The 22,813-nt window shown below is 41.0% G+C and overlaps 1 protein-coding gene across 14 annotated transcripts in view; it reads right to left on the bottom strand.

Annotated features, from left to right (window-relative positions):
- Positions 1-22,813, bottom strand: part of SLC8A1 (solute carrier family 8 member A1) — a 447,983-nt gene that overhangs the window by 29,394 nt on the left and 395,776 nt on the right. For all 14 annotated transcript variants that reach the window (XM_086327294.1, XM_086327301.1, XM_086327297.1 and 11 more), the window contains one exon: positions 16,363-16,638. In XM_086327294.1, coding sequence (XP_086183420.1) covers positions 16,363-16,638 — 276 coding nt within the window. The remainder of the gene's footprint in view (positions 1-16,362; positions 16,639-22,813) is intronic.

The following is a 22,813-nucleotide window of genomic DNA, read 5'->3' as shown; positions in this document are numbered from 1 at the left end:
TTGTATAGATTTAAATCCTTTTCTGGAATAAAGCAGAGTATAAACAGTCATACATAGCTTATGTTCCCTTCCTGGGAAGAGGCAGGATGTGAGGTCTGTGTGCTAAGGAGCCTTGATGGCGTTCCAGCTGGCATCGTGTATAAATGCCGAGCACCATGATTTCATAGCCAGAATACGCACTATTCCCAACAGATACTAAAATTCTTCTGTAGTCACATGGAAGATCTGCCTTGTAAATTGAGTTAGCATTTCATCTGCCTTTTCTAAAAATACCAGTGGGTCTTAAATTCATTTTGCTGCTCATGCGGTACCCATGACATGGCAATTAAATGATGCTTTTTTATAACCCACAGTTCTTTAAGTTCAGTAACAACATTTTAATAAAAACATGTTATTCTCTGTGCAGGGAGGTCCTGGCACGTGCCTCTGTTCTATAGACCTTGGTCTCTGTTCCTAATGGTTTCCATGGATTTGAAGTGATTCAAGGGGCCTACAAGGTGGCACACTGGATGAGACTAAGAGCTGAAGTTAGCCTCCTTAGCGCTGTGTTATGATCAACTGAAGGACTTTTTAATTTTTTATTATTAAATGAAGTGCAAAGAAGGGCAACGCCTAAGAATGTTCAAACTATAGTACAACTGCAGTAATTTCACAATGCTAGCAAGGTAATGCTCAAAATCCTTCTAGGTAGGCTTCAACAGTACATGAACTAAGAAATTCCAGATGTACAAGCTAGATTTAGAAAAGGCAGAGGAACCAGATATAAAATTGCCAACATCTGCTGGATCATAGATAAAGCAAAAAGAATTCCAGAAAAACATTTACTTCTGCTTCATTGACTATGCTAAACTTTAACTGTGTGGATCACAACAAACTGTGGAAAATTCTTAGAGCAATGGGAATACTAGACCACCTGAGAAACCTGTATGCAGGTCAAGAAGCAACAGTTAGAACCGGACATGAACAATGGACTAGTTCAAAATTTGGAAAGGAGTATGTCAAGACAGTATATTTTACTCTGCTTATTTAACTTATATGCAGAGTGTTTCATGCAAAATGCCGGACTGGATGACTCACAAACTGGAATCAGGATTGCTGGGAGAAACATCAACAACCTCAGATATGCAGATGATACCACCCCTAAGTGGCAGAAAGTGAAGAGGAACCAAAGAGCCTCTTGATAAAAGAGAAGAGTGAAAAAGCTGGCTTAAAACTCAACATTCAAAAAACTAAGATCATGACATCCAGTCCCATCATTTCATGGCAATAAATGGAGAAAAAACAGAAACAGTGGCAGAGTTTATTTTCTTGGGCTTCAAAATCACTGCATTTGATGTCGGCAACCATAAAATTAAAAGACACTTGCTTCTTGGAAGAAAAGCTATGACAAACCTGGTCAATGTATTAAAAAGCAGAGACATCATTTTGCCAACAAAGATCAGCATAGTCAAAACTATGGTTTTTCCAATAGTCATGCACAGATGTGAGAGTTGGATCATAAAGCAGGCTGAGTGCTGAAGAATTGATCCTTTTGAACTTCAGTGCTGGAGAAGCCTCAGGAGAGTCCCTTGGATTTCAAGGAGATCGAACCAGTCAATCCTAAAGGAAATCAACCCTGAATATTCATTGGAAGGACTGATGCTGAAGCTCCAACACTTTGGCCACCTGATGTGAAGAGCTGACTCATCAGAAAGGACCCTGATGCTGGGAAAGATTGAGGGCAGGAGGAGAATAGGGCAACAGAGGATGGGATGTTGGATGGCATCACTGACTTAATGAACATGAGTTTAGCAAACTCCAGGAGACAGTGAAGGACAGGGAAGCCTGGCGTGCTGCAGTCCGCGGGGTTGTAAAGAGTTGGACACAACTTAGCGACTGAACAACAACAACCTCAAGGTTCATGGTGCTAATTCTGAGTGCCACTGTGTGGTATTTTCTCCCAGAAATCCCTAACACAGAGGTCAAAGTTACTGTTGGCAGAAGGGTTACGAGTTGTTTTAAAAGGCACACAAATTCATATATGCACAAAGCAATGAAGACCAAAAACATTTCACATGCATAGACTGTACATGTCTGTAGAGATTGTGTAATGAATAAAACAAAAATCATAAATCCTATAGACTCCATGGTGCATCCCTAACATTATGTATAACAAGTATAATTACTATCATATAGAGAATCCATGACATTTTTATGCTAAAATTGGTCTTTGTTAAATATTGAGAAAAGACAACTTTGTGCAGTCAGAATGTACATTAGCAGTTATTTGGGGCTGGAGGTGGAAATGGAGATTACCTGTATATGGGCATGAGGGATCTTACTGTGGTAATGAAACATTCTAAAACTGGATCAGGGTAATAGTTGCACAACATAGCAATTTACAGAAAAAAAAATCACTGAATTGTTTACTTCACATACCAATTTTATGGTATGTGAATAACGCCTCAATAAAGTTGCTTAAAAATGCAGTCTGGGGCCTGAATTTGAAAGAAAAAAAAATTAAAGAGTGGCCCTTGAAAACTGTCATTTTCATTATCTTATTTTCAAATGTGCAAAGGGAGAAATGAGAGTCTTCACCTGTACATTGTTGACTGGTCATTCAGTAGAGACCCACACTTGTGCTAACCCCCATGGAGTGAATATGCCTAATATGCTTTCCCTATACTTGATGCTTGCTCTCTTTGGAATACAGCTTGAGCTGGAAAAAAGTTTACATTTGTCTGCAATGCATATCCACAACACCAAGTCTTCAGGCACAAAACACACATACAAACACACACACATACACATGCCCCTCAATAGTATGGTATTCCTGCCAGGTGTTCTTATCTGGCTGACCTAGAGTTTATAAAAGGGCCCAGTTAAGAGTAGGATGAAATATTTTTTAACTCCCTTTCTTACACTGTGGCTGTTGTGGAACTCACTGAAGGCAGCTCGTGTCAGGTTGGGACCCTCATCCTAAGACTGCAAAGCTTCAGGTGAAGCCTGACACACGCCGAGAACCCCTACTCTCTGGACCACCTCCTGCTAGATGACACCCTTTTTATCATCCTGGTCTCTCCCTAGCCTGGCGCACAGGGCCAGGTGCCCATGCAGTGCTACCATTTGAGAAAAACAGAAGGACTGTAATGGCCAATGAAAAAACTAAGAGGACGGAATACAAGCTTTTCTTTTGAGCGAAAGGGATAAAGGATGGAAATAAAATTTTGAAATGAGTCTGTCCCAGACTGGCTTTTACAAAATGCTTTTGGGCCTGTTGCATATAGTTTATTTTTATTTAGGATAATAGGCAGTGCTTGTGGCATTTATGGAGCAAATCTTGTGAAATCTGGTGTCAGGCCTTCCTCCGTCTTGCTCTGTCCTTGTAAAGTTTTGCTTTCGTAGGCACCCTTCAATTCTAATGACATCACTCATTCGTGGGAAAGTTCTCTGGAAAGAACAGAGTGTTTTACCCCCAGGCAGCTTCTCACTGGTGTGCGGTTCAGATAAGGTTCCATGGAAAGACATTTGAGTGACTAGGGCTGACCAGGGCTGCTCCCCTGGCCGTGTCCCTGGGTATCTTTGCCTCTTGGCCTGACTACAGATCAGAGGGCCCATTGTCAACAGTCCTGACCTTTGCTGGTGGCCAAGAAACTGACTGCATATTAGAGTATTTGAAAACAAAATATACCTGCCCTTTAGCTCCTCTTGGGAGAACTGTTACCAGGGCCATTGGGAAATCTTGGCTCAGAGTAAAGTAATTCTGTTTTCATTCCCATGTAAGCTGATGTGAAATGTTAACCATCCAATTTAATATGTATATACACTGGAGCTGCGGCACTGTCTCTCCAACTTGCACTGAGTTGAAATGCCAGTGCTTGGAGGGTAAAGCTCATAGTCAGTCAGTGACACTGCAGGAGACAGGAATACATTTGGGGATGTCCGTATCATCAGAATTCTTAACAAAGGATAGTAATGAAAATAGGCTAAGAATTTTCTTGGCTTTCTATTTTTTTCAATGGCTGCAATATAGCAGAGCTAAAAATACTGTGGGAATCCTAAACCCATTTATCCGTACCTTGAAGTAGAAGGGGAAAGAGATCTAACTTTCTTATCAGGTCAACTATATGTAATATCCTGCACTACAAAGGTGTTCTCATATAGTCCTCAACTCTAAGGTAGATTTTCATGTCCCCATTTATGCAGCTTAAGAAACTAAGGCTTTGAGAAATTAAGTAATATGCTTCTAGTAAGCAGGGGTAGGTGGGTTTGAACTCAGGGCTACCTGAATCTAAAGTTCCTGTTCTTTTATACTCTGTTGGTGCATCTTCACTAAGATGGCACTGAGAGAAGATTCTGCATCACTTTTCTGGGACTGAGACTATTAACAGTTAATCTGTGAGCCCAGCAATAAGAACACGGAATCTGTTTAAAGTAGAACAAAGAGGAAGAGACTGAAGCAGTCTGATTCCTGCTGTCTCCGAGGTAGCTCAGATGACTGGGGAATTCAGAATGGCTGGGTACTATTTCCCCTGAGAAGAGATTTCTTTTGGGTGGGGTGCTATGCTACTGTGTTGCCTTCTGACCCCCTATTTTTGGTTAGGTTGGGACAGAATGAGTATGTGCGTGGATAGGTGTTTTAGACAGTAACCTCTAGAAATTCTGCTCCCAGGGCTCCTACTTCTGCTAAACATTGAAAGTTGATTTCCAGAGTTGCCAGTAGGTCTTTGCAGAACCTGACTGCTGAGATAGTGTCCTCAATATGTCCTTCCTGGGCTCCACTGACCCCAGTGCCTGGGCAACCTCGAAATCACAAGCAGCTTCTAGCTAGAGTCAGAATGACCCAACCTCCCTTGTGGTCACTTAAATTAGCAGCACGTGGCTGTGCTGATGAAGATTATCTTGGCATGCTATTTTTCACCAGCTGAGTCAGAACTGAACATGCTTAAGAGTTTTCAGCCATCTAATTTTTTCAAATTTACATGTAGGAAATGCTAAGAATCTATGAACAGAGGATTAGGTCTTTACTACTTTTCTAAGTTTTTTGAAGCATGGACTCTATGAGGTGTTTGATGCCAGAGAATAATGTAGTATCAGATATCAAGGAGCTTGAATGTAATCCACTGTTGCATATTTTAAAAATGGAAAATACTAAAATTAAGGTAAAAGTGTAATATCCCCCAAATTATAAAATATATGGGAAAGGATATCTGCCATGCTTACTTTGCAACTAAATCCCAGGTGGAATGATAAAGTGGTTAAATACCAGATTTAAGTATTATGAGATAATATGGATTCCATAATTTACCATTGATATAAACTTGGCCTAAATGTGGCCAAATCATTTTTCTATAAGCCTTAATTTTCTCATCTAACAACTGAATCATCTAAAACAAAGTGCAGGACCAGCTCTCTTCACAGGTGAATTTTATCAAACATTTAGAGAAGAACTAATAACTATCCTTTTCAAACTTTTCTAACAAATTGCAGAGGAACATTCCCAGAGCCATTCTATGAGGTTTCCATCAACCCAGTACCAAGAGCAGACAAAGAGATCACACAACAAAGCAAACTACAGGCCCACATCACTGATGAACATAGATGCAAAAATCCTTAACAAAATACTACAAACAGAATCCAACAATGTTAAAAGGATCATACACCATGATTGAGTGGGATCCAGGGATGCAAAGATTTTTCAATATATGCAAATCAATCAATGGGATACACCATATTAACAAATTAAAGATTAAAAACCATATGATCATCTCAATAGAGACATAAAAAGCTTCTGACAAAATTCAACACTCATTTATGATAAAATCTGTCCATAAAGTGGACACAGAGGGAACCTACCTTAATATAATAAAAGCCATATATGATAAATCCATAGCAAGTATCATTCTCAATGGTGAAAAATTAAAAGTATTTCCTCTAAGATCAGGAACAAGACAAGGATGTCCACTCTTGCCACTATAATTCAACATAGTTTTGAAAGTCCTAGTCACAGCAATCAGATAAGAAAAAGAAATAAAAGGAATCCAAACTGGAAAAGAAGTAAAACTGTCACTGTTTTCAGATGACATGATTCTATACACAAAAAAATTATAATGATGCCACAAAAAAACTACTAGAGCTTATGAACAAATCTGATTAAATTGCAAGAAACAAAAGAAAGGCACAGAAATCTTTTGCATTCCTGAACACTAGCAATGAAAGATCAAAAGAGAAATTAAGGAGACAATCCCATATTCCATGTGTTAAAAAGCATAAAATACCCAGGAATAAACCTACCTAAGCAGGTAAAAGAAGTGTACTTGGAAAACTATAAGAAAGTGATGAAAGAAGACAAAGATGACTCAAACAGATGGAAACATAAACTATGTCACTGGATTTAAAAAATCAATATTGTGAAAATTATTCTATTGCACAAGGCAACCTACAGATTTAATGCAATTCCTATCAAATTACCAATGGCATTTTTCACAGAGTTAGAACAAAGTATGAATGGAAGACCCCAAAGAGCCAAAGCAATCTTGAGGGAAAAACTGGAGCTGGAGGAATCAGGCTCCCTGACTTCAGACTATGCCACAAAGCTACAGTTATCAAAACAGTATGGTATTGGCCCAAAAAGAGAAATATAAATCAATGAAACAGGATAAAACGTCCAGAGATAAACCCACACACCTAAGGCCCCCTAATCTGTGACAAAGGATGCAAGAATATACAATGGAGAAAAGACAATCTTTTCAATGAGTGGTGCTGGGAAAACTTGACAGCCACATGTATTATAAAAGAATGAAATTAGAACGCTTCCTAACTCTGTACACAAAAATAAACTCAAAATAAATTAAAGATCTAAATGTAAGGCTAGATACTATGAAACTTACAGGGAAATGCAGGCAGAACACTCTCTGACATAAATCATAGCAAGATCTCTTTTGATTCACTGGCTAGTAATGGAAATAAGAAAAATAAACAATGGGACCTACTTAAACTCAAAAGCTTTTACATAGCAAAAGAAACAATAAACAAAAAGACAACCCACAGACTGGGAGAAAATATTTACAAATGATGTGACTGATAAGAGATTAGTCTCCAAAATTTACAGAACAGCTCATGATGCTTAACAGAAGCAAAAAAACCCAACCCACTCAAAAAGTGGGCAGAGACCTAAATAGACATTTCTCCAAAGAAGACATGCAGATAGCCAATAGGCACATGAAAAGATGTTCAACATCACTCATTATTAGAGAAATGGAAATCAAAACTACAAAGAGATGTCACCTCACACCAGCCAGAATGGCTGTCCAAAAAATATCCACAAATAATTCATGCTTGAGAGGGTGTGGAGAGAATGGAGCGCTCCTACAATGTTGGTAGTAATGTAATTGGTACAGGCACTATGGAGAACAGTATGGAAATTCCTTAAAAAATAAAAATAGACCCACCATGTGACCCTGCACTCCCACTCTTGGGCATATATCTGGGCAAAAACATGATCTGAAAAGATACATGCACCTCAATATTCATTGCAGCACTGTTTATAATAGCCAAGGCATATTACAAGGCATAGAATCAACCTAAATGTCCATCGACAGAGGAATGGATAAGGAAGATATGGTACATATATACAATGGAATATTACCCAGTCACTAAAAAGAATGAAATAATGTCATTAACAGCAACATGGATGGCCCTAGAGAGTGTCATATTTAGTGAAGTCAGAAAAAAGAAGGAGAAATATTGTATGGCATCCCTAATATGTGGAATCTAAAAAGAAATGATTTCAATGAGCTTACTTTCAAAATAGAAACAGACTTTGAAACTTTGAGACTATGGTTGCCCAGGAGGAAAGATGGGAGGAAGGGATGGTCAGGAAGTTTGGTATGAGTGTGTACACACTGCTACATTTAAAATGAATAACCAACAAGGACTTACTGTATAGTACATGGAACTCCGCTCAGTGTTATGTGGCAGTGTGGATAGGAGGGGAGTTTGGGGGAGAATGAATACATGTTTATGTATGGCTGAGTCCCTTCGCTATTTACCTGAAACCATCACAACATTGTTTGTTAATCGTCTATACCTCAATACAAAATAAAATGCTTTTTTTTTTTTTTAAGGCTTTTTGTTTTCACAGCAAAGGAAGCCATGAACAAAATGAAAAGGCAACCCTCAGGATGGTAGAAAATATTTGTAAATGAAGCAAGTGACAAGGAACTAATTTCCAAAATATACAAACAACTCATGCAGCTCAATATCAAAAAAACAAAACTGAATCAAAAAACCAGAATTTGAAAGGCTGCATGCACCGCCGTGTTCACTGCAGCACTATTTACAATAGCTAGGACATGGAAGCAACTATGTTTATCAGAGAAATAAAGAAGGTGCGGTACACATATACAATGGAATATTACTCGGCCATAAAAAGAAACAAGATGGTACCATCTGCAGAGATGAGGATGGACTTAGAAATTGTCATTCAGAGTGAAGTGAGTCAGAAAGAGAAGAACAAATATCATTTAGTATTAATTATATGTTGAATCTAGAAAAATTGTACAGATGAACTTATTTGCGAAGCAGAAATGGAGTCACAGATGTAGAGAACAAATTTATGGCTACCAAGGTGGGGGATGAATTGGGAGACTAGGATTGATACATACACACTACTATGTAAAAACAGATAATGAGAACCTACTGTATACAGCACAAGCAACTCTCTTCAATGCTCTGTGGTCACCTAAATGGAGAGGACATTTTTAAAAGAGTCAATATGTCCACTGACAGATGAGTGGCTATAGATATGGTACACATATACAATGGAATATTGCTCAGCCACAAAGAGGAACAAATTTGAGTCAGCTGTAGCGAGGTGGATGAACTTGGAGCCTGTTATTCAGAGTGAAGTAAGAAAGAGAAAAATTAATATTATATATTAATGTATATATATGGAATCTAGAAAAATGGTACTTTTGAACCTTGTAGTGCAGCAACAGAGACACAGATGTAGAGAACAGATATGTGGACAGAGCTGTGGAAGGAGAGGGTGGGCAAGCTGACAGAGTAGTATTAAAACATATGCATTACCAGATGCAGAACAGATAGCTAGTGGGAATTTGCTGTAGGATGCAGGGAGCTCAACCCTGCTTTGTGATAACCTAGAGGGGTGAGGTGGGGGGAAGTTCAGGAGGGAGGGGATATGTGTATACATATAATTATGACTGATTCACATTGTTGTACGGCAGAAACCAACACAACATTATAAAGCAATTTTCCTTCAATTAAAAAAATGTAGAAGTCTAGAAGTCAAAAAAAGAGCGAATATGTTTGTGTGTAACTGATTCACTTTACCACACAGCAGAAGCTAACAAAACACTGTAAAGGAACTATACTCCAATCAAACTTTTTTTAAAAAAAGCTCTTGTTTCTATACCCCTGTGGTTCATATTCACTAACACTGCAATCAGAGGGCAAAGTGAATGGCTAGTATGGCTAGTTTTATATCATGTACATCCTATGGTATTTAAAAGTCTGGAAGTGGTAACTTAAAAATGACAGACGATCTGATATAAAGATTATTTTAAAAAAAAGATTCCATGTAGAAAATAGGGCAAAACCTCCAAAACTGTCTATTTCCTTCTCCTTCATGCCTTAAAATCTCTAGGCTAAAATAATTCTTACTTGACAGAACTCAAAGGATAATCATAATACTGGAAGCAAACAGAAGTCAGACAATGCCAGTGGCCTAGAATACCCAATTTTTAAATTGTTCTGGTCCCAAAAGTAAATAGTCAGTAAAGAGAAGATGAAGTGAGCAGTAGGCAAGCTTTGGGCACAAGCCTAATCAAGATATATGAAGAAAGACCAAGACAGGACCCAGGTCAAATTACTCGCAACTCATCAACATCTCAGAGTTTTCTCTGTAATTAAAGAAGAATGCTTACCTTTATTTGACTTGATTTATAAGGAGCCAGAGATGAAAGGAAAAGGTTCATATTTGGAATCTGATGTATCAGATCAGATCAGTCGCTCAGTCATGTCCGACTCTTTGCGACCCCATGAATTGCAGCACGCCAGGCCTCCCCATCCCTCACCAACTCCCGGAGTTCACTCAGACTCACGTCCATCGAGTCAGTGATACCATCCAGCCATCTCATCCTCTGTCGTCCCCTTCTCCTCCTGCCCCCAATCCCTCCCAGCATCAGAGTCTTTTCCAAGGAGTCAACTCTTCGCATGAAGTGGCCAAAGTACTGGAGTTTCAGCTTTAGCATCATTCCTTCCAAAGAAATCCCAGGGCTGATAAACATGTGAAATGTCATGTATGAAACAAGATGCCAGTCCAGGTTCAGTGCACAATGCTGGATGCTTGGGGCTGGCGCGCTGGGACGACCCAGAGGGATGGTATGGGGAGGGAGGAGGGAGGAGGGTTCAGGATGGGGAACACATGAGAAATAAAGGAATAAAAAAAATTAAAAAATTAAGAAAAAAATAAAATAAAATAAAATAAAATTATAGTAAAAAAAAAAAAAAAAAGAATGCACTGGTTGGATCTCCTCGCAGTCCAAGGGACTCTCAAGAGTCTTCTCCAACACCACAGTTCAAAAGCATCAATTCTTTGGCGCTCAGCCTTCTTGACAGTCCAACTCTCACATCCATACATGACCACAGGAAAAACCATAGCCTTGACTAGACGAACCTTTGCTGGCAAAGTAATGTCTCTGCTTTTGAACATGCTATCTAGGTTGGTCATAACTTTCCTTCCAAGGAGTAAGCGTCTTTTAATTTCATGGCTGCAGTCACCATCTGTAGTGATTTTGGAGCCCAGAAAAATAAAGTCTGACACTGTTTCCACTGTTTCCCCATCTATTTCCCATGAAGTGGTGGGACCGGATGCCATGATCTTCGTTTTCTGAATGTTGAGCTTTAAGCCAATATACCCAAGTTTTACTCAAGTAAAATGACTGTGTGCTAAAAGATTGCCAATTAAAGATGGTTCCTAGTACAAAAAAGGCTAGGTTCCAAATGTTCCTTCTTACACATTATCCTCTTGTATTTCGAACCTGCATTTCCAGCGAAGCAATGTGATATAGCATGGTTATGAACTTAGGCCAGTCTACTGCAAAGTACCTGTTTAGCACTCCACAAAATATACCTAAAGTTTCTAACAGTTCTGGCCTGAGTTCTGAGTCTTGGAAGCAGAGATTATAGGAGAGAAAAGAATGAAGAGATAATATTTTGCTGCTCACAGTTCCCACCATAGTCACAATTACGAATGAGAAAACATTGTTTCCATTCTGATACGCTTAGTGCTTTGAAATTTACTTTAGCCCTTTCTTACTACAATAACCTACTCAGATATATCCTATTCTTCAAAAATAAGCTACACTATAGAAACAGCTATTCATCTCCCTTGATTCTAACTTTAATTCTTAGCTGTCTCTACAATGTGTTATGAAGAAAGCAATCTGACAGACCAATTCATACTCATGTGTAAATGATTGTACATTAATTTATATATATGGCACACATACACAAACACATGCACACACGTAATTGCATTATTTATATGCTAACTAGGAATCATTCTAGGAGCCAGGGATGTAATAGAGAAAAAGAGCAAGGTTTCTGCTCCTATGAAACATTTCCGTGGGGAGAGTAGGCCAAAGACAATACTCAAAAGCATACTAAAAATTCCAGAAAGTTATAAACACTCAATATCAAAGAGGGTGACATAACACAGGAAAACTGGGTGACTACTTCATATGGCATGGTCAGGGAAGGTCTCTTTGAAGAGGTGATGTTTAGGATGAGACATAACTGAAGACAGCCAGTCTTGTGCAAATGAAGGGGAAGGGCATTTTAGACAGCTAGTGAAACCATGAGAAAGAAATGTACTTGGCGCATGAAGGACAGTAAAAAGACTATGCTCAGATGCTCAGTCATGTGCAACTCTGTGGCTCCATGGATTGTAGCCCACCAGGCTCCTCTGTCCATGGGATTTTCCAGGCAAGAATATTGGAGTGGGTTGCCATTTCCTTCTCCAGGGCATCTTCCCCATCCAGGGAACTAACCTGGGTCTCCTGTATTGCAGGTGGATTCTTTACCAATTGAACCACCAGGGAAGGCTGAAAAACAGTGGGCAAGGAGGTAAACAGGACAGACAGGCAGGGGCCAAATCATACGGTCTTTGTAAGCCAGAGTGATGCTTTTGAAGTTTATCCTAAGTGAAAGGGAAGACTGAGATTTTAGGAGAAATGCAGTCTGATTTACATCTTAAATCCATCTCTAGAAGAAGCATGGGGATAGATAGGAGGCTACTCTGGGGGTTAGAGTGAGGAAAAACAGTTGCCCAGGCTAGCATGACTATGAGCGAGACAGCTAAGTGGGTCTGATCAACATAGATGGTAGAGGAAAGATCTGCAACAGTTATGAACACATTCACTGGGGATGAGGACAAAGGAATCAGGAACGCCTGGGAAGATGACACTGTTTTCCAGAGAAAGGCAAGATCTAGAAAGAATAGGTTTGGGTGAAAGATAAAGTACCTGGGCAGTAGAAATCAACAGTTCTATTTGGTATATGGTGCTTTTCAGCTGTGAATTGCACATCCAGTATGGATATAGGAAAGCAGCTGGTATATGAATCTAGAACTCAGGGATAAGTTGAAGTTGGGGATGTACACTTGGTATTCACTGGTGTGTCAATGGTAATTAAGACTTGGAGACTGGGACAATGGCCCAGGGGGTGAGCGTGACCAAGAAGAGGGCTGGAGACCCGGCTCTGGTTCACTCCAACATGAGGAGGTGGGAACATACTGTTTTGGAAGCCCCCTTCTTCTCCAGAAAGGCAGCTCTGGGAAAGGGTGAGTCAGGAGAAAAGACTCTTCCTCTATGAACAAGTTTGGATCTTTAAGCTTATACAGGCACACCTGAGGGTTGTCAGGAGTCCTTCTCTGCTGGTAGGTTAATAATAAAATCTCACTACCAGTTGGTATGAAGAAGCTCTGTCTCATCTGCAAAGTCATAAGCTCTTTTTTCCAAGATTTTGACTATGGTAAGAACATACCATTAATGAGATACATAGATATTTAATTCTACCCTGAGTCAGGAAGACTAGTAGTGAAGCTTTTCAATGCTCAAATGCCATCACAATCTAAGAATCTCAGTCTCACAGCAGAGGAGGCAGCGGCTTATCAAACACTAGCCAGGAACCTTTCTACCTTAGGAAAACTGGTAAAATGTCAGCCTAGAGAAAGATCTGGGCTCTAGTACCAATACCAACGAATGGTAGGCTGTAAGTAAAAAGAATCAGTTTTTTGCCCATAGCAACTGGGCTTTGTCATTTGGGAAGAATAGCATCTTTTCCCCTCTAAGAAGTCAAGCACTTCTCTGAATCATCAGGATTGAAGGATGAAGTCAGAAATATTGAACAAGATGCTGAATGAACAACTTGCAGTTTTCTGAGGTGGGTGGGGGAGGGAATGTCTGTTTATATAGATATGATCATGTGAGATTACCTGTGAATATATTGTTTGGGGAGTACACTGCACAGTTAATATTACAGCAAGTTATAGGAATTCTCCCATTAACAGAGCAAACAAATTTGCTTCCCAGTGGGAAGAATTTATGGTAATGCGGGGAAGACAACTAATGACTCTGCTGTATCATCCCACAGGCTTTCTCACCTCTCGATACCCCTACTTGGGTTCTGCTCTGGTTTTTAAGTGGCAGGACAAATGACTTCAAGCACTAGTGAGTGAAGTCGCTCAGTCGTGTCCGACTCTTTGCGACCCCATGGACTGTAGCCTACCATGCTCCTCCATCCATGGGTTTTTCCAGGCAAGAGTACTGGAGTGGGTTGCCATTTCCTTCTCCAGGGGATCTTCCTGACCCAGGGATTGAACCCAGGTCTCCCGCACTGCAGGCAGACACTTTCCTGTCTGAGCCATCAAGCACTAGGGTTTACTGTAATCCACATTCCATGACACACAAGAAATTTTAATCATACGGCTTTGATATGTTCCAAAGGGTTCATTCAAATACGAGATACAGAGCCATGTTGGAAGACTGATATATAGCAAAAGGAGCCAGCTTTGAGATATTGATATGAATGAAGAAAAAAAGAAAAACACCCCAAAACATTTTTAGACCCAAGGATTTCATGTAGGAAAAGCATTTTTTTTTCAATCCCTTTTAAAGTCAGAGATGCATTTGGTAGGCCCTATTGCTGACTTCTCAGAAATACAGGCTAATTTTGAATAACCGTCAGGAGATCTAATTTTGCCTTCATTATCATAATTTGCACATATTCTCCTCAAGGGTTAAGAGTGTGCCACGGCCAAGAGTGTGCACTGACTTGGGCACCATTTCGCACGGTGTCTTAAGCCTTAAGGACAGCAGATCCCCTGACATTTTCCTATAGTAACCTGAGACAGAGCTGGGGCTGACCGTGATGCTTAGTTCCTGTGGTTGTGTACATGTTCTCTAAACAAAGCAACTGAAGAGTATTTTCAGTTTTTCCTCTTGCTTCCTATATTTCTGGTCATTCTTAGAAAAAAATAAAGACCAAATACATATCTGTTGGAGTACAGCTGGTTTTAAGGGGGAATCTACTCTCTTCTGAGGATCAGCAATCAACAGAAAGAATTTGCACAGCCCTGCTCTCTAAGGTGGGAGGAAGAGCACTCGTAATTGCTCGGCTCCTCCATGAACTCAGCTGGACTCCCAAACCATGCTGGGCCCAGCATGATCAAGACCTTCAAACAGTCAATCAGTTGTGTAACACCAAGCGCTGTGGCTGACCAGTGTAAATCTGGACATTTCATCCATCCCTTGTTTCTCAAGGCTGAAGGGTCTGGATTCATACTCGTCAGATCATCTTTAGCCATTCAACACCATAATCACAAAAGCTGCTTTTTTATGGAATTCCTTCCATGTCCCAGATGCTTTACGAGCTGTATAATTTACAGGCATTTTCCTAATCCTTACCCTTATTCTGCAAGTTAAGTATGGTTATCCCTAGTTCATAAATGAAGAAACCGAGGCTCAGAGAAGTAATCTATACATAGTCACGGAGATAATAAGTACCTGAGAAGAACAATTAATGATTTAGATCAAGAAATCATGGTTCAGCTGTGCTTGTTTTTAGTCTCAAAAACCAAAAGTCAGATTGCCAACTATGTCAAGTGTTAGTAGAAGTCATAGCGTTTTTATCAAGGCTCTGGCAAGTGTTGAAAGTGGGAAGGGAATAGCTATATCTCTCCACAAGTCCTGCCTTTTCCCAAGCCCACTGCAACTCTTGTCACTGACTTTCTGTCAATAGAGACACGAGTCTTGTTACTCTCAGTTGAGGCTGTAACTCTGTCAAGATGTCAACCAGTGCTGGAGAGTGGATCCAGAACCTGACTTATAATAAACTCTGATGTGTTGATATATACTTGTGAATCACCTGTGAGCTTAACACACATTTTGGGCCCTTCTTTAGACCTTCCGATTCCATGGCTCTCAGGCACTTGCATTTTTTAAACAAACTCTGAGGTAATTTTGATGCCCAACAAAGTCTGAAAATTACTGCTCTCAAAGTAATGTTCAGGAGAAGGCTATCTTACTTAGAAGAGTGAGTACACATAATGAGCTATAGCTGTAGGTTGGAAGAAAAATTCACCTTATAGGAATGCATGAAGGGATGTCCAGTTGGTCTGCTCACTTTGGTCAGGATGACTTTTTCCTTGTTCTGATTCATGTTAGTTTTTTATCTACTCCCATTAATATTTGGGTCAAGAGAACATCGTATCAGGTCACAGCTCTGTTGGTAAAGAATCTGCCTGCAATGCGGGAGACCTGGGTTTGATTCCTGGGTTGGGAAGATCCCCTGGAGAAGGAATGGCAACCCACTCTAGTGCTCTTGCCTGGAGAATCCCATGGACAAAGAAGCCTAGCAGCCTATAGTCCATGTGTTCAGAAGAGTCGGACGTGACTTAGTGACTAAACCACCCAACAAATACAGTGAGTGCTTCTTGCTAAATACACAGAAGACAGAAATTTTGTTCTTAAAGATGATTCTGCAGCTGTGTTTTTCAAAGTTCTAATTGTAATAGGAAGCTGACCTATCAATCTAGCCGTCAAATCAGTCTGCTCTCTCTGGGCAGGCAGGCAGGCCCTCTGGGAATGCTACCCTGTCAGCATGAGGACACTGACCAGCTTGCTAACCTTGAGAAATGCCATGACAGTATTCTGGCAGCGACATCATGCATAGCTTTGGGCTTTTGTCTTTCATGGGCCGGGTTTGTTAGCGCAGACCTTGAAACCGCAGAAACAAAAAGGTCAAGAAGGTGAAAGGGCTTCCATTTCTGAGGCAATCACACAGGCATGTATTCCCTACCTGGCACTGAGGTTCCAAGCGCGACGAACACCACCGCGGTCACGGAATCCTTCAGGCCGATGGTGCAGCCGAAGTGGGAAGCGAGGTCTCCAATGAAAGCCGTCAGTAGGCCGATCATGAGGATGGAGACGATGAAACACGCCCAGCCGTTCCAGTACTCTGTCGGGGGGACAAAGGCGAAGAGGACCTTCCAGAACACAGTCAGAAAGTGCATCACGTAGTCAAAACAGGAGGGCAGCTTCTCCTCCCCACATTCGTCGTCATCGTCATCTTCCCCTAGAGAGAAAGAGATGGAGGATATTCCATCAAAACCTGTTCTCCTACTTTCTCCTTCCCAGGCTTTTTAGCCCTTGCCTGACAGGTAGGTGAAGCTTTGGGTTTTCCAATAGCCAATCGTAATCAACCAAATAATTATTAAGGTACTGACATACTTCAGGGAACAACAGCAAAAACTTAAGCCCCAACCAGTTCTGGTGATATGCAAACAACACACACTTTCTATTCCCATGTCACCTCCAGTGAGAGTTGTCATTTCATAGAAATGAAAAGGATTTCTCCCCAAAACCAGGAAAGTCATGTCCAGGCTTGGAAAGAAGCCTCTTTTAATGAAAGATAACTGACGATTCTTCTACCAGGATTCTTTCTTTCCAGCTTGGAGTCTGGCTCTGGGGATTCATGGCTACATGATCTCATATAGGACCATGTTCTAATAGAGGCCTGTGAGCCCTGCATATTTCTCCAGCTTCATCTCCTGCAACTACTTCAAACTCAAACGTCATCCCGGCCAAATGGAATTATTCACATTAAAAAAAAAAAACTGTATGTAATGTACTTTCTCTTACTTTTATCTTTTAGAACCAAATGTGCTTGGCATGGGAGAAGGAAATGGCAACCTACTCCAGTATTCTTGCCTAGAGAATCCCGTGGACAGAGGAGCTGCTGTCCACAGGGTCGCACAGTCAGACACGACTGAAGCTTCTTTGCATGCATGCATGCATTGGAGAAGGCAATGGCAACCCACTCCAGTGTTCTTGCCTGGAGAATCCTAGGGACAGAGGAGCCTGATGGGCTGCCGTCTGTGGGGTCGCACAGAGTCAGACACGACTGAAGCAACTTAGCAGCAGCAGCAACAGCAGTGCTTGGCATATCCTAACCACTTTCTCCTTATTCTTTAAAACATCACTGCCTCTGTGAAACTTTCCCTGACCCCTGCCCCCTCTCCCTCTGGCCATGCTGGGAATTTCTCAAAGCTTCCATAGCCCCCCAACACTGGTAACACTGGATCACTGGTTCTCAAAGTGTGGTCCCAGAAGAGTGGCAGCAGCAAGACATTTTTTAGAAATGAAAATTCCTGGCCCCACTCATCAAACACTAGGGGGAGGGGGTGAAGGGGGAGGGGTGTGAACAAGTCATCCAGGTGATTCCTACACATGCTTAGTTTGAGAACCAGTCTCTAGATTGCACCTGTTCTTCCTCCATTGTGACTGTGAACTTGTCAAGGGCAGGAATGTGTTCATCTTTGTGTCTTTAGTGTTTGATCTCATCTCCAGCATATGCAATAAGCTGGCTAAGTTAAATGAATGTGTGTTTGGATTCCTACTGACTCAATTTAAGTACTTAATTACATAATGGATACACCCATACCAATTTTGCCAATTATGTTACATGATACTATCAATGCATAATAATCAAGTATTAAATAATACTACCAAGAAATTCAAAGCTTACTCTTTAAAGAAGTCAGGAAAACAATAATAGTGTTTTAAGACAGAGACTTCATTTACAATGTGATATTGTGAAATAGCTGTATCATCACGACTCAATTGACATGAGTTTGAGCAAACTCCGGGAGATAGTGGAGGACAGAAGAGCTTACTGTGCTGCAGTACATTGGGTCACAAAGAGTCAGACATGACTTAGCAAATGAACCAGCAACAACATAGGGATATAATCCCCATTCACATATTTTCAACTCTTCTCGAATGTCAACTCTTCTTGAAGCAGGGGCTAATAAATATTTCTGTGTTTTGTGGCCACTTTGGAAAGAACTCCTTGAGACTTTGTTTCGCCACCACTACCTCCCAAAATCTTGTCATCAGGGATCCACTGTCCTCCCAACTAATGCAGCTGGCAGCAGGTGGGGCGGCCACACTTCCCAGCTGACGGCAAGATCTGAGACTGCCAACATGGGGCCAATGTGCGTGCCCTTCACGAGACTCTCTGTGCAGAGGCCATCTGAGGCAGCTCATAATTGGGAAAGCCTCTTAAAGCAGAGGAGCTCTGAGAGAAAAGTGGCTCTCACAAAACACGAGGCGTGTCTGGATTTGTCATCTGTCATCTTACAGGACGAGAAAAGAGGCAGTGGGTCACTCTTCAGTGAGCACGAGGTCAGAAATTATTATGCAGATGCACTTTGGCATCTGCAGAGAAAGTAGCCTGGTCTGAGGCTTTGGAAGCTCTGGAGTAAGCTCTCAGGAAGACGCCCCCAGCAGATGGATGGAATCAGCTTTGGAGACTAACGAGGACTTGACTTGGCCACAGATGGAAAAAGGTGAGACTCACTAGAGGGAGAAAGTGTGGATGACCATGTTAAAGTAAGTGACCAAGGAGGCCACTTGGCCATTACACTAGGGTGACTCTAATGCCTTAGGAATCGATGTAAGCAAGCCGAAACCTCAGCCAGAGGCAATTCCTATACCTACACCAGTATCGAAGAAAATGAAATTGAGGAACCATCAATCTCAAATAGCCAACTGTCAAAAGTAAGGCAACTGCTTAAGCTAGAGCCAATTGGACAATCTTCTTGCTTCTTATGAATCCATGTTTGGTCAAATAAAGTCTTAAAAGCTTTTAATGTGCCTCAGTTTATCTTTTAACAACCATTTGTACAGTGCTTATGCTATATGGTTATTATTACATTTTTAATCTCTCTCTTGCCTGAAAGCCAAAGATGTTTTGAAGTAAAAGCACATGTTATGGGCTGAACTGTGTCTCCTCCAGATTCAGCCTGACTCCCAGTACCCAAGAATATGACTGTATTTGGAGAGAGGGGCTTAAAGAGATGGGCTGTTAGGGTGACCCCTAAACCAATCTGACTGGTGTCCTTGTAAGGGGGAACCAGGATACACAGAGAGACAGCAGGGGCACTTGCACATGGAGGAACAACCCTGTGAGGACACAGCAAGAAGCAAGCCCTTCCTGCTCCCAAGTCAAGGAGAGAAGCTTCAGGAGAAGCTGAACCTATCAAAACTAACATCTTGGACCTTTATCCTCCAGAACTGAGAACACACATTTCTATTGTGTAAGCTCCAGTCTGGGGTGTTTTGTCACGGCAGTCCTAGCAAACTGTACAGCCCCTATGGAAGCATCCTGTATCACAGCACTGACAGGTGGGAACAGCCACTCAGTGTTTTGATTACCTACTCCTTTCTTGTTTCCTTATCCATTTCTTGTTTTTTCCTACTGTTACTGAACGAGGTTCATTTTGCCCTAAGAACAGTAAGGCAAATCGCTGAGAGGCTGAGGTTTGCAGTAAAGGGAGGGTTTATTCCCAAGGCAGCTGAGTGAGGAGACAGGAGGACAAATCCCAAAGCTGCCTTTTGAAAGCAGAGGGTTTGGATATTTACGGGATGACGAATAAAGAAGAAGGTGGTCTGGGACATGGGGAGCACAGGGAAAGGTGATTGGACAAAGATGCCGTAATCTTGGTTCTGCACAGGCATAATGCTCAAAAGGTCACTGAGTGAGCACTCACGCATGCCCAGTTGGAGGGTCAGTGGTCCCAACCAGTGTTAACCAGCTCAGTTCCAATTAGACACAGCCTAAAACATCTCAGGCAAGCATCTATTGTTTACGCTATTTGGAGAACTTGCAAGTCATAAAATAACCTTGATTAGTGAAGGCAAGTGAAATGGATTTGACTTTCAGTTCCATTTCATTTCACCTTTCTTCCCATTTCCCTCTTACCCTCCACTTGAGTTTCAGGTGAAACTCACTGCGAGAGTTGCAGTTGTCAGGTCTTATTTGAGGGGAGGGGCAGAACAATTTTTCTACCCCCTCTTCTCCCTACTTCCCAATCTAAAGTTCCAGTGTGTGGTGGGGGGCGGTGCTCTGCATGTACCCTAGGAAAGCTCAGAAAAAGCACTAGACCTTTTAATTATATTTTTGTATCTGATTCTTCAAAATTTCTATATTTGTAAAGATTTTATGATTTTATAGGGAACATGATTCCCAGGTGGTGTGAATGGTCAAGAACCCACCTGCCAACGCAGAAGACATAAGAAATACAGGTTCGATTCCTGGGTTGGGAAGACCCCTTGGTGGAGGGCATGGCAATCCACCCCAGTATTCTTGCCAGGAGAGTTCCATGGAGAGAGGAACTTGGCAGGCATAGGGTTGCAAAGAGTTGGACATGACAGAAGCAACTTATGCTCACATCAAGCATGCGTGATTAAAACAGTTTGGGAAACACGAGATTTTAATCAATCATTCATACAAACACAGATCATTCTGCCTCTAACTCTACGAAGTTAATTTCGGGTGTCTAAGTCTCATATTGTGAAGATGAAAAGAAAACAAATAATGAAGCTTCTCATAAAAAATGACACTTATAAATCAAGAGCAGATATTATATTTGTCTTCAAGATGGAAATAATAACACCATTCCCAGGAGGGACATGCAAGGGAATAATTAGATCTCTGGAAAATATTTGAGGATATTTCAAGGTAATGATTATCATGGTCATGATCATTATTTCCCTCCACTTAGTATTGTTATGGTGTTTCCCCATCATTGTCTAATTGCTTAGTCAAGGTGCTGGGTCCTAAGGTGACATTCTAGGCTTTTAAAAACAAAATCTGATATTGCCCTCTGTAAGTTTGCAATGCAAAATGTGTGTGTGTGTGTGTGTGTGTGTGTGTGTGTGTGATAGAGAGAGAGAGACAGAATTTCCTTCTGTAGGCTTCCAGCATTATAGGAAATTTTAAATATTTTAATGCTTAAGTCTGGACTGGAAGGCCCATCTGTTTTATTGCATTTGAAAGTAGAAGTGGCTTCCCATCCTTTTTCCTGGGATCTCACTGCTCTTTATAAATTTTAATCTCCAACTCAGATGTCATTTAAATATTAAAAATGACCCCTGACTGCCATGTATGATGCACAATTACCCTGTCTTGGAGAAGGACAAAGAAATATTGTGTTCATTCATCAGCATCTGTATTATACTTAAAAGTGTGCACCTTACAAAGAGCAGTGGAGCATTAAAAAAAAAAAAAAAGGCACCTGGAACATCTCTCATGTCATGGCAAAGATGATAGTAATTCGCTGTTTCTGTATGTTTGGTAGCTCAGCGTTACCGGACGCTAGGTAATTTTTTCGAGTTTCTCTTCTGCATTAGCAAAGGAACAGGCAGGTTGGTTGGTTTCCTTTTATAGAATTCCAAGCAAAGGGTCCTCTTATCTCAGAACCCTTCTTTTCAGCTTTATGGACTTCACTAATGGGAAGATAACAAACAAGCTGTATTTCATTAATCCTTCCCATGGCCTTTTAAGTGGTTTCCTTGATACATGCTGGACTTCCTAAATATAACTACAAAAGTAGCCAAATCATTAAAACTACAGAGAGTGGAAAGAACTGACTTTAACTATTGATGTAATAGTACTTTCCCTGGCCCTGCTCTGCAGCATGAGAACTAAGACATCATCAGCTCAATTAATTGATCATGAAAGACAACCCCTGGACATTATACAACTGCACATTTTACAGCATCTAAAGTAAACCAGGTAGAGACTTCCCTGGCAGTTCAGTTAAGACTGCACTCCCAGTGCATGGGACCTGGGTTTGATCCCTGGTCAGGGAACTAGATCCCACATACGGCAATTTAAAAATCCTACATGCCACAGCTAAAAATTCCTCATGCCGAAACTAGACCCAGCACAGCCAAATAAATAAATATTTAAAAACAAAGTAAGCCAGGTGTTAATTTGTATCCTTCTATAAGGCACTGAAGGTTTGGCCTCAGGGAGAACTTGGAAACCCAGAAATAGAGGCCTTTGCTAGGTGCAGTGGACCTTTGGTTCAGAAGATTCAGAAGACTTAAATCAATTTCTGGTTCTGATAGCTTGTTTTGGGGCAAGACGCTTGACTATCCTGAGCCCCAATTCCTCTTCAGTCATATAAGTTTCTAAACTCTCACATCACAGAGCTGTTGTGAGGACAAAGGGGAAATGCCCAAGTCCTTCGTAAAACTGCAAACCCCTTTACAGACCTGTGTGCCATCTGCCATGACTGTTACTTGTCAGAAGAAAGGCAGTAAATCAATAGGATCTGAGGATACTAATTGCACAGAATCTATATTCTGTTTGAATGAACTGTTATCACTGCAGCTTCCCTGAGCGGCTTGGTTTTAAGAAAAAAAAAGGCAGAACAGAGGGAGAGAACATAATGGGGTGT

This window comes from Bos grunniens, chromosome 11 (assembly GCF_055505025.1).
Source record: "Bos grunniens cultivar Pamir isolate PY7600 chromosome 11, Bosgru_T2T1.0, whole genome shotgun sequence".
NCBI classification, from domain to species: Eukaryota; Metazoa; Chordata; class Mammalia; order Artiodactyla; family Bovidae; genus Bos; species Bos grunniens.
The sequence above is the reverse complement of the archived record's forward strand: the minus strand, read 5'-3'. Positions and strand labels throughout refer to the sequence as shown.